This window comes from Montipora capricornis, chromosome 11 (genome assembly GCF_036669925.1).
Source record: "Montipora capricornis isolate CH-2021 chromosome 11, ASM3666992v2, whole genome shotgun sequence".
Taxonomy (NCBI): Eukaryota; Metazoa; Cnidaria; class Anthozoa; order Scleractinia; family Acroporidae; genus Montipora; species Montipora capricornis.
In genome coordinates, this window is record NC_090893.1 from 6108620 (window position 1) to 6121119 (window position 12500).

The 12500-nt window shown below is 41.0% G+C and overlaps 1 protein-coding gene across 1 annotated transcript in view; it reads left to right on the forward strand.

Annotated features, from left to right (window-relative positions):
- The window catches only part of LOC138024084 (uncharacterized), a 54963-nt gene extending 49839 nt beyond the window's left edge, over positions 1 to 5124 (forward strand). The window contains exon 22 of the mRNA XM_068871175.1: positions 863 to 5124. Within this exon, the coding sequence (XP_068727276.1) occupies positions 863 to 2438 (1576 nt within the window). The 3' untranslated portion in view covers positions 2439 to 5124. The remainder of the gene's footprint in view (positions 1 to 862) is intronic.
- Positions 5125 to 12500: the final 7376 nt, after the last annotated feature.

Genomic DNA, 12500 nt, shown 5'->3' on the forward strand with positions numbered 1-12500 from the left:
AAAAGGCAACCTTAAAAGCTTATGTGGACCCGCATTCGGCGTCCCGGCACTACTCGCCAAGACTAGCTCGGCTATTTGCGGGTAGAGTATCTGTCTAAACCTATTTGTTTTATCTAAAAAGTAATAAAAAGTTGAAAAAATTTCACCCCTGATAATTTCCCTTATACCAAAAAAGGCCACCCCCGTTTTTCTGAGAAATTTTATTTGCATTATTTCCCTCTCGCATTCGGTGATATAATTCAGGTGAAAACATTGGGTTTAGATGACGATCAGTAATTATAACTACACAAAATCATCTGCACTGCTGTGACACAGCCACTTTGAGTTTGCTGCTCCCAAAGTCGCGCTTATAACTATAATTATAATTTCAAGACCTGACATTCTCTCTGCAGTTCAAAGGTATGACTTTCATATATCCCGTACTTCATATAAACATCCTACTAAACTAAAAAGCCGTTTTCTGGAAACGACAACGACAACAACAATACAGTATCATTTTCATTACATTTGCAAGGATCAAATGTCGGCTATTATTTATTTCGAAACTTACAATATACAACAACCTTTTCTCTCCAAATATATGCTGTATGATAAGCTGTAGTAGCTTGGCAACAGGCGAAAGGATAACGTAAAGATCAGAGTCCTAGGCAAGAACCAAACCTACTACCAACACTGATCGGATGCGTTTATACCCATTGAGTTAGAAGAACCTGAATTCTTCCTAGCACCCTGATGACTCAAGAGTCCTTTCGCCCGTTCGTTGCCAAGCGACTCGATTATCAATTACCACATGGGAAACCTATCTTGGTTCTAGTTTAGCACAAATCAAGTCACTAACTACTCTCCATCTCACAATCAACAGCAACGATGGCATTCTTGAGGACACATGTGGACCCGAGCTTGGTATTGCTTTAGCAAAAGTCAAGTCGCTAACTACTCTCCATTTCACAATCAACAACAACGGTGGCATTCTTGAACGCACATGGGAAACCTATCTTTATTCTAGTTTAGCAGAAATCAAGTCACTGACTACTCTTCATCTCACAATCAACAGCAACGATGGCATTGATGGATGGAGGTGGGCACACGAGCTTGGTTATGGTTTAGCAAAAATCAAGTCACTGACTACTCTTCATCTCACAACCAACAGCAACGATGGCATTGGTGGGTGCAGGTGGGCACACGAGCTTGGTTATGGTTTAGCAAAAGTCAAGTCACTGACTACTCTTCATCTCACAATCAACAGCAACGATGGCATTGATGGGTGCATGTGGACTGAAGTGCTTGGTTATGGTTTAGCAGAAATCAAGTCACTGACTACTCTTCATCTCACAATCAACAGCAACGATGGCATTGATGGGTGCAGGTGGGCAGAAAAGCTTGGTTATGGTTTAGCAAAAGTCAAGTCACTAACTACTCTCCATCTCACAATCAACAGCAACGATGGCATTCTTGAACGCACATGGGAAACCTATCTTTATTCTAGTTTAGCAGAAATCAAGTCACTGACTACTCTTCATCTCACAATCAACAGCAACGATAGCATTGATGAATGGAGGTGGGCACACGAGCTTGGTTATGGTTTAGCAAAAGTCAAGTCACTGACCACTCTTCATCTCACAATCAACAGCAAGTATGGCATTCATGGGTGCAGGTGGGCAGAAAAGCTTGGTTATGGTTTAGCAGAAATCAAGTCACTGACTACTCTTCATCTCACAATCAACAGCTACGATGGCATTGATGGGTGCAGGTGGGCAGAAAAGCTTGGTTATGGTTTAGCAAAAGTCAAGTCACTGACTACTCTTCATCTCACAATCAACAGCAACTATGGCATTCATGGGCGCAGGTGGGCAGAAAAGCTTGGTTATGGTTTAGCAAAAATCAAGTCACTGACTACTCTTCATCTCACAATCAACAGCAACGATGGCATTCATGGGTGGAGGTGGGCAGAAAAGCTTGGTTATGGTTTAGCAAAAATCAAGTCATTGACTACTCTTCATCTCACAATCAACAGCAACGATGGCATTGATGGGTGCAGGTGGGCAGAAGCGCTTGGTTCCAGTTTAGCACAAATCAAGTCACTAACTACCCTCCATCTCAAAATCAACGGCAACGATGACATTTTTAAAGGAAGGGTAACCGATGTGGATTTAGCACATGGCTGTTTTAAACGGGTATTTTCACACCGTCTGCGTTATGGCTTAGCAGAAAGCAAGTCGCTGACTGAAGTCTGTTTAAAAGCCAACAATCGCAGTTCCTCGCTTGACGAACTAATGCCACCCTATCCGAGTAATTTTGATGGCTCTTGGATAAATCTATCTGGATACCAAAAAACGCCAAAAAATGCATTGCATCCAATCAAGTACACATCATTACCACAACCAAAGCCCATGCATGATTTATCCGGAATGTCCTATTACAAACGTTTAGAGTTTTAAAGAACCCAGGGTTTCCATGGCCATAAGTCGTGTCTCAGATACGTCGGTCTGTCATGAAAGTATTTACTTTGTCAGTGGCGTTGGTGGTTTTCTCCTTTTATTTAAACACTATATCGTACTTTTGTGCCAAGAGCTCAAGCCAACAAATTAAGATCGAGCAAACCGTGGATGCATTGTGGGTACATTGGAAGAAGTTATTTCGTGAAGCTTTTGATAATCACGCTCCAAATCAAAGAGAGTTCGAAATCGGTCTACCGTTCCGTGAATAATTAAAGAAATTAAGGGCAAAATGTTTGGGGGAAACCGACTTGAGCGCATAGCACCTGTTAAAAACAATGGGCGTGACTGGAAATTTTGCAAATCTGCTAAAATTGCTGTCATCATTCCATTTCACAAAGCAAAGACCGAATGCTATGCGACTCAAATGGAAAGACAGCGGGATAAACCAAAAATTTGAAAAATTATAATCGATACAACAACCACTCTTTTACATCTCCTGAGGATGTAGCTAAGTATTTTAATAAATATTTTACCAATGTAGGCCCAAGGCTTGCGGAATCCATTGAAAGCAATGGATCTTACTTTAGCGACTACCTTACGGATGTAAAACTGCTTCATTCTTTAACTGTATCTAAAGCCACTGGACTCGAAAAAAATTTCAGGTTAGGGTCTTGAAATAGCAGCGCCAGTAACTTCTGCATCTTTGACCTCGTTCACCTTGCAAACTGTCCCATCGGAATGGAAAATTGCCAGAGTCATTCCCCTTCATAAAAATGGCCCAAGAAACGAAATAGCTAATTATAAGTAAGATATATGAAAGGGTTTGTACGACCAGTTGACATATACTTGAACGAGGAGAATTTATTGTCCGGTCATCAAATTGGCTTTCTACCTCTTCAGCTCTGCTGGATTGCACAAATGAATGGGTTTATTAATATGGATCGAGGCTTTTATAATTTGGTTAATATACATTTGATACTGTAAACCATGAATTTTTTTTTTGTGAGAGAAACTTGGTGCTTATACACCTTATTCCAAAATGGCCACCATTTTAGTATTCTTTTGTTTGCTTGCAAATTAGCGCTATTCCCTAGTTTAAGGTTAAATATGCTTTTAAAATGTCGGACATTCTGGAATAAGATGTTTGGCATTCAAAGGACACACGCTAAGCATGTTAAAATTCTACTTGACGGATAGAATGCAAAGTTGCCATGTAAACGGTAAGTTTCTGACAATAAGAACATAAGCTGCAGAATCCCTCAAGGGTCAATTCTTGGCCGACTTCAGTTTTATTTTATATTAATGATCTACCAATATTAATTGCCTTGAGCGAACTACTCCTAGATTATTTGCAGGTGATAAAACATAAACAATTAAAGAAACAGAGATGGACCTTAACAATGACCTTAGAAATGTTAGAAAGTGGCTTTCTGCAAACAAATTAAGCCTAAATATATAGAAAAAACGAAGTATGTTTTAACTGGCTCCAGACAAAAGACGCGAAATTTTCTAACGGAACCACAATTATTGTGATTGCCGAGGATACTGTCAATAGAGTTGGGGACTGTAAGGCATTCGGTTTACAGATCGATGAGTTTCTTACGAGGGGAAAACAAGTAGATGGAATTGCTAAAAAGATATCCGCAACCTTACTGTTGCGAAGTATGGGATTCTCTTGGTAGTGGTGCAGCCCATCGTTTTCAAAAACTTCAACACTGGTGCGCTGCAGAGTAACTGCTTACCGAGACAATGAACCCGGCTGGCCAGTCAGAAATGTCCCTGTGCTCCCTTGGTTGGAGTACTCTAGCTGACCGTAGTGTCAAAATTAAGGCTAGAAGGATGTTTAAAATCCTTAATAAATCCTTAATGATCTAGCCCCTAACAGACTAAAGAAAGTTTTTCGGGAATCACACTCTCCTACTAGCACTTAAGCCTTAAGCAATTTTACAACTGGTCACGGTAATGGCCTGTTTACACGGTACTATTTGTCGTCCCAACGGCGTCGGAGCGCAAACCTAGCGTATATTTTGACAGCCGATGATCGACCAATCCACGGAAATGAAAATCGGTCCCATTCAATAAATCTGTTGCAGTGCAACAGTTTGAAGTCAGACCAACACTCCGAGAGAAACCGCCGTGTGAATCAAAGGGTATAATAGTGGGTAATGCTGTAAATACTAAAAAAATTAAAGCATTCGAAATGGCGGTTACTAAAAGGACACCGAAAAGATCTTGTGAGGAAAAACTTACTCGTTTTACACAATTTACACGATACGATCCATCGGCCCGACAAAACCGGCCGACTAATCACACCGTGTATACCGGCCTTAACATTTTTGGATGTAGTACTCAATGCCTAAAGTTGTTCTGTGTATTCTTAGATACATATTGTTTTACATTTAGGTCAATTGATTTTTAATTTAATGTATTTGTAAGTATCTTTTTTGTAGTCGCGTAATTTCATAAGAAATATAGAAAATTATAAAATAATTTTGATGGTACGCGCGCACTCATTGGTCAATAGCTGTGTTCAGATTAGAGTATGTAGACACAGTTGTGACATCACACGAATTTTGATTGGTTATGTGTTGTCAGACGCGCGTTTTGATTGGCTGGTAGGAAATATGAGCGTGTATCAAGAAAATCTGTTTCAATCAAGAAGTAAAAAAAAAAACATATTCCTTCATTTGTCGAATTATTGCTGAGAAATATTTTATAAAAGCAATAGAGGCCTTTTCCGTGTTTACATAGCCTCATCCAAACACTCGGGGAAGTTGGGAGAATTCGAGACATTTAAGGCCTAGCCAAACGCTCGCAACATTTCAACGCAACATTGTTGCATGATGTTGCGACATGTGTTGAATGGACTAGCCAAACGCACGCAACATATCGCAACAGGGTAGCCAAACGTACGCAACATGTTGTGCCCAATGTTGCGAGCGTTTGGCCAGGCCTATATGCGTCGAGGGTTTGCATAGCTGTGGTTGTGGTTTACTTGTGCAGCCAAAAGCACAATAGAAAAATTGAACGTAGCAAAAATCTCCCAAAATGTTTTTCGCTGCCTGTGCCAATTCCTGACAACGCAGTTCGGCTACGCCACAGACGACCGTCGACAATAATGGAAGTGTCCTCAATGCCGAACCCCTGTTCTAGGCGAGGCTGCACCACGGTAAGACATCAACGACATCGTCTTGTAGAGAGGCAGCTGGGCTCCCTCCAAGCCAATATCCCTCGTCCATGGTATCACTGTTTGGCCACCGTCCGTCCGGCCCTCACCTACGACCCTCTGATAACCACTCTGCTAATGGCCTCCCGCCAAGTCCAACCCACCATAGGGGATCGTATAAATACTTGTATAGTTGTTTTACTCTTTTTGTTCATGTAAATAGTTTCTTCGGTAAGGGATGAAGCTTGGCATCAGGCCGCCTCCTACGTTCTCGTTAACTAATTCGCCCTTGTCACACGGCGGCCATATTGTCCCGGGAGACCAAAAAAGCTTTGTTTTACCAAGCCAAGCCTCGCCCCCATGGTTTCCACTGCAAGGCTTGGCGTGGTAAAACAAAGCTTTTTTGGTCTCCCGGGACAATATGGCCGCCGTGTGACAAGGGCGAATAGTTGTCGTTTGTCTTTTCTTCGCGTTAAACCGTTTTGAATTCCTTTTTTAAAAAATCTATTTTTGTCTTGTTTTTTGGACTGCCATCTCGTGCTCGTGAACACTACCCTTTCCACCAATTACAAGCTGGTGCATCTCATTGAAATCACGTGCATCATTAACCATGGATTTATGCATAAATCCATTAGCCAATCAGAAGCCGATGAATTTCATTAACTTTTTTTTAATCCACCAATCAAAACGCTCAATTTCCAACCGTCAAAACCGAGTCATATGCGCCCATAGTACTACTTGTACTCAACTCTGCACAGATTTCAGATAAAAAAAATAAGCGGAAATGTGACAGTGAATAATTATTTGAAAAGAAGCTTGTTGTCTATTTTTTGCTACAGTGTTCACGGAAAAGGTTTTTCAGTAAAGGGTTTGATTCTGAACTGTGAGAAATTTATTTAATTGCATATGGTTTGTGACGGTAGTGACGCGGATTGTGTTTCTTGTTTTTATTGCCTCTAAGGCCCAGTCCACACGTATTCGTTTTCATTTGAAAACGCAACTTTTTCTTTACGGATACGGCTTCCGTCCACACGTATCCGATGAAAACGATCACTGAAAACGGAACTTTTCAAAAACGCTCTCCAGAGTGGAACTTTTTGAAAACGCTGTTTTCGTGGCTACGTGTGGACGCAAATTTTTTCGAAAACGGAGAAAAAAGTTGCGTTTTCAAATGAAAACGGATACGTGTGGACGACTCCTAATAAAAATTATATTGTTTGTTTCAATAAATTTTACGCTGGAAAAGGTTTTTGTGAGATTTTTCGGCCGTTCATCATGTTGTGTAATATTCCGGTCGATGTAAATCGCAGACTGCAGATCTGGGGTAAAATGCAGACTGCAGACTAGGGGGAAATGCAGACTTGAAGCAAATGTTTGAAAGGGGGAGTTGTAGTAACATGTGACATCATGCAATGCCGTTACAACGGAAGTCACGTGGTTCTGAGGTAGCTGCAAGTCGGAAGGCCAGGACGGTCATTCGTTTCTTGATTCGCACAGTCTTTTGAGCCTATTTCATGATCAAGTTGTGAAAATGTAACACGGCTTTGATGCTCGCGCAAAAGGGGTTCCCACCAGTCAGTGACAGATTCACTCATTTGTCAATAGCCCATTTCCGAGTTGCTGCATGCCTCAGTTTCAAAGCGAATCCTGGTGCACAACCATTCAAATGGAAATGAGTTGGGTATTATGCAAATCAAACTCATTTCCCTTACAATAGTTGAGCACCAAGACTCACTTCGAAACCGAGACAAACAGCAACTCGGAAATGGCACATTGACACCGAACCCTTTCACATGTGATTGACATGATACTTCAATCATTTTTCGCGCGTAGATTATGGCGGGAAACAAAGAAAAGCGGTTTTAGCGCTTTTAATATTTAATTTTTCGATTTTTTTTTGAGGGGGGAAATATAATTCAAAGCCCACCCATTCAAGATGTGCTTGGGCAAGATCGCAAAGTGATAGATCAACACTCTTATCTAATTCACTCTTGCCTTAACTTAAAGAAGAAATGAGTGAGTTTTACTCAAGGTTGTGTTTCGTTAGAGCCTGTAAGCAGGCTCTTCCGTTGAAATGGCGCGCGGTTGAAATATAGGGGATTGGTTACTAGTTTCTTTTGAAAAGAGTAACCAAGCCCCTACATTTCGACCGCGCCATTTTCAACAGAAGAGCTTGCTTGCAGGCTAGTGTTGTTGTCTTTGAACAGAATTTATTACCAAAGCTTAAAGTGCCCCTGTGATCAAAAAAACCACTTCCTCTTTTCCTTCAGATTTTGAAAGTGTGTTTGCTTAACACTGACTGGCAAAATTTTGAGCTTTGATTTTTATCCAAAGGCCGTTTACTTTGAGTGTAAGTTTTGGATTTCACGGTCCGCCATTACTCACGTTCAAAACTGACCGATTGGACCTCAGACGGTTGGATCCAGGGAAAAGTGACGTCAGAGGCTCACTTGCTTAAAATTTCAGCGTGTGAACGCAGCTTATTATATATGCAAAGCGTGAGTTTAAAAGTCTGAAAGCCCAAAGCCCCCGTGCTGCATATTAATTCTGCGGCGTACACACGTATTGCATTCTTAAACTAGTGAGCCTTTGACGTCACTTTCTCCTCGATCCAGCTCTCTCAAGAACATAATGTTAGTAATGGCGGACCATTAAATAGGAAAATTACAGTTAAAATAAAGAGGTGTCTTTTTGAAATCATGGCTCAAAACGTGGGTCACTTAGTGTTTTGTTAACATAGTTTTGAAATCCAAAGAAAAATATGAATTGATTTTTTGGTCACAGGAGCACTTTAAAAAAGTAGGAGACTTTAAACGGGACAAGGCATTACAAGATAATTCAACGTGGGAACGTGTGAGCCAAAGGGCCACAGCTGGCACGATGTCTGGGTGACCTCTCAAATGGTCTACATGACGCCCAACTCAGTGCCTTCTGTTTTTGTGTAACACGTACCACAGGCAACCCAGTTTATGCTCATAGAGCGTCTAGTTTTTTCAAGGACTTGTGGCGCATGTGAAGCATAGTTTTTGATCCGACGAAACATCTTTCAAAAACGTTTCAGTGCGGAAATTACTTTGCCATCGCCGAAATAAGGCTTGAAAAAAGTTGTAAAAAAGTGATTGAGGGATGATTTTGTAATTGTGGAGGCTTTAAACTGCATTTTGAGGATTTGAACAGCATGAGACGCGTAAATATCCAAAAAAAATTTATGTCCTCGAGTGAAGCTATGAAGCTGCTCCGGGAACGTCGAACCAAATGCAAAAGCAAAAAATATAGGTTTTCATTCAAATTTTTAAATTGGGAGTTGAATTCGACTCATGACAAGTCCGACGTTTGTCCACACGTCCCATCCGTCTGAGGTCTGTGGCGTTTTCAACCAACCTCAAGAGACACCAAACACAAAAGAGAAATGTACCACTTCTGGTGAACGAACAAAACAAGCGAATGACAAATCTTTTGTTTTCGTCCACCAACATGGCGGCTTTGACGCTACGTGAAAGCCTCTCATAGAATGTTTTGGTCGATCCAAACACAGTTCCTCGAACTTAATTGAGTCAAATCGACGTCGGACTTATCATGAACTTAATTCCGACTATTTACTTCGTCTCATGTGAAGTTCGTCGTTTGGCCCGGGGCCTAAAAATTTGACGCAAATAAGTTAGAGTTAAGAATGGAGGTCCTTCCAGAGGAAACTATTGGTGGTTTAATTTGTTATAGGAGGTTTTTACGTGACGTCATCGCCGCCGTGTTAGTGAACGGAAACAAAAGATCTCTAGAGGTTAGTTGAAAACGTCCTATACATATAAAATACAATGATGTAACGTTCAAATGCAGGTGGAGGAACAAAAGCGCTAATGAGAGATCTTTTGTCTTCGTTCTCCAGCATGGTGATAATGACGTCACGTGGAAACCATGGATACAGATCACTCCCATCAGTTCCACGATCAACGGGTTCGGGTTGGCTCATTAAAAACATCTTTAGTCCATTTCCAATAAGCGCAGGGGGGTTACTCTTTACTTTAATCAAATAATACAAATATCGGTAGGTTAGCAAAAATCAAGTCACTGACTACTCTTCATCTCACAATCAACAGCAACAGTGGCGTTGATGGGTGCAGTTGGGAACACGGGCTTGGTTATGATTTAGCAGAAATCAAGTCACTGACTACTCTTCATCTCACAATCAACAGCAACGATGGCGTTCATGGGTGGATGTGGGCACACGAGCTTGGTTATAATTTAGCAGAAATCAAGTCACTGACTACTCTTCATCTCACAATCAACAGCAACGGTGGCGTTAATGGGTACGGTTGGGAACACGTGCTTGGTTATGGTTTAGCAGAAATCAAGTCACTGACTACTCTTCATATCACAATCAACAGCAACGGTGGCGTTGGTGGGTGCAGTTGGGAACACGCGCTTGGTTATGGTTTAGCAAAAATCAAGTCACTGACTACTCTTCATATCACAATCAATAGCAACGATGGCATTCTTGGGCACATGCGGAGAGACCAGCTTGTTCGTCTTTTAGAAATAATCAAGTCACTAACTACCCTCCATCTCAAAATCAACGGCAACGATGACATTTTTAAAAGAAGGGTAACCGATGTGGATTTAGCACATAACTGTTTTAAAGACATTAAGGGAACAGTGTTTGGAGGAAACCGACTTAAGAACATAGCACCTGTTAAAAACAATGGGCGTGGCTGGAAATTTTGCATATCTTCAAAAATTGCCGTCAACATTCCATTTCACAAAGCAAAGACCGAATGCTATGTGACTCAAATGGAAAGACAGCGGGATAAACCAAAAAATTGAAAAATTATAAACGATACAACAGCTACTCTTTTACATCTCCTGCTTGAAGATGTAGCTAAGTATTTTAATAAATATTTTACCAATGTTGGCCCAAGGCTTGCGGAATCCATTGACAGCAGTGGATCTTTCTTTAGCGACTACCTTACGGATGTAAAACTGCTTCCTTCTTGAATTGTATCTAAAGCCACTGGACTCGATAAAATTTCAGGTTAAGGTCTTGAAATAGCAGCGCCAGTAATTTCTGCATCTTTGACCTTGTTCAACTCGCGAACTGTTTCATCCGAATGGAAAATTGCCAGAGTCATCCCCCTTCATAAAAATGGCCCACGAAATCGCTCCACGATCGGCGTGACAGACGAGTTCCGTAGTGTGACTAAAAGCCTGAACTTATCTCCCCGACGCACGGGCGAACCGCGCCGGATCGGACAAGTTGTAGGCCGGTAAAAGCCAAATAATGATATACAAGCCTAACTCTCCACGGCACTACGAGCTAAACCTCCGGCCAGCATCGTGCTATAATGGAAGAGTGTAGGCAGTAAAAATAGTTCAAGCCTCCTTATCTCCCCAGCACTACGAGCCGAGTCCGCCGGCACGTGTTGGATCGGACAAGAAAAAAGGCAGATAGAGAGCGTAAACCGTAAAATGGCATAGCGTGAAAATCACCGAAGCTTGGCGAAGTCGCTTCGAGACTTGACCGAAGAGTGTAGCGAGAGGTGAACCAGAGTTCATTAAAGTTGACCTTAACAAAACCTCCGAAGGGAGGGAGGGTGGGAATAAAATTCGTAAACAATAAAGGTACTGCTTACAGTAAACTATAGAGCTAACAGAGTGATACTTTGGACTTTACTAGACCTTTTATACTGAGACTAATGTCTAGGACTAAACCAATGGTGACTAACATACCATCTAATACAAACAACTTCTGACGTTCTCAACGCGACATGAATTTCGCCAATCCAGATTAAGGATATAATTGTAAGCAGACATTATTAAAGACAAGGATAAAGGAACTCAGCTCGAATTGTTAGAATATAGGAATCCATTCATATCTCGTTTGCGTTGCGTAATGTTTACGAAATAACGTGACATGTGGAGGATAGCTCTAACGAGTCACACTCCATTAACTACGTTTTACAACGCTGTTGAAAAGCGTTATTTAAAATGGCGGCCATTCTGGAATAAGATGTATGGCATCCAAGGACACACGCTAAGCATGTTAAAATTCTACTAGACGGATAGAATGCAAAGTTGCCATGTAAAGGGTAAGTTTTCTGACAATAAGAACATAAGCTGCGGAATCCCTCAAGGGTCAATTCTTGGCCGACTTCTGTTTTATTTTGTATTAAGTAATGATCCGTGTAAGGTGGATAGCAATTTCCTTTGTTATGCGGCAACGGGGCTTTCCCCACATAGGAATGTTATCATTTTTACACAGAGAATGCATAAACCTACAGGAAGGCAGTTAACGCAATAAAATTCATTTACAGCCCACTTTGAAAGGGTGTTTTTTTTGTGTTAAAGGATTTTGACCAATCACAAGAGTTGAAAACAAAAGCCAAGAAACGTTTACAATTTTACATGTTCCCCACATACGATTTCTGTGGAATTCATTTAAACTGAGACCAGATGAAAGATGGAAGAGTAATCACTCTTGGAAAGTAAGGATGAATATAATACTGCTTTATGAAGTTTTGTTAACCGTTTGCTGTTTAAGCCAATCAGAAGTAAGTACAGACAATAGAAAAGTTATCACCTTTTTGCATACCAATTGAATTCCAACATGTTCGTTGCCGTTGTTGCTATCGTTCTTATCTGGACCGTTTCTTAATGATCTACCAATTGCCTTGAGCGCACTACACCTAGGTTATGTGCTGGTGACACCAACAAAAACAATTAAAGAAACAGAGATGGACCGTAATAATGACCTTAGAAATGTTAGGAAGTGGCTTTCTGCAAACAATTTAAGCCTAAATATATAGAAAAAACTGAATATGTAGTAATAGACCTTTTCGGCTTGTACATTTTGTTTCCCCAATACAGATCATGTGATAATACTCAGGAGGCTTGGTCCTTTGTTT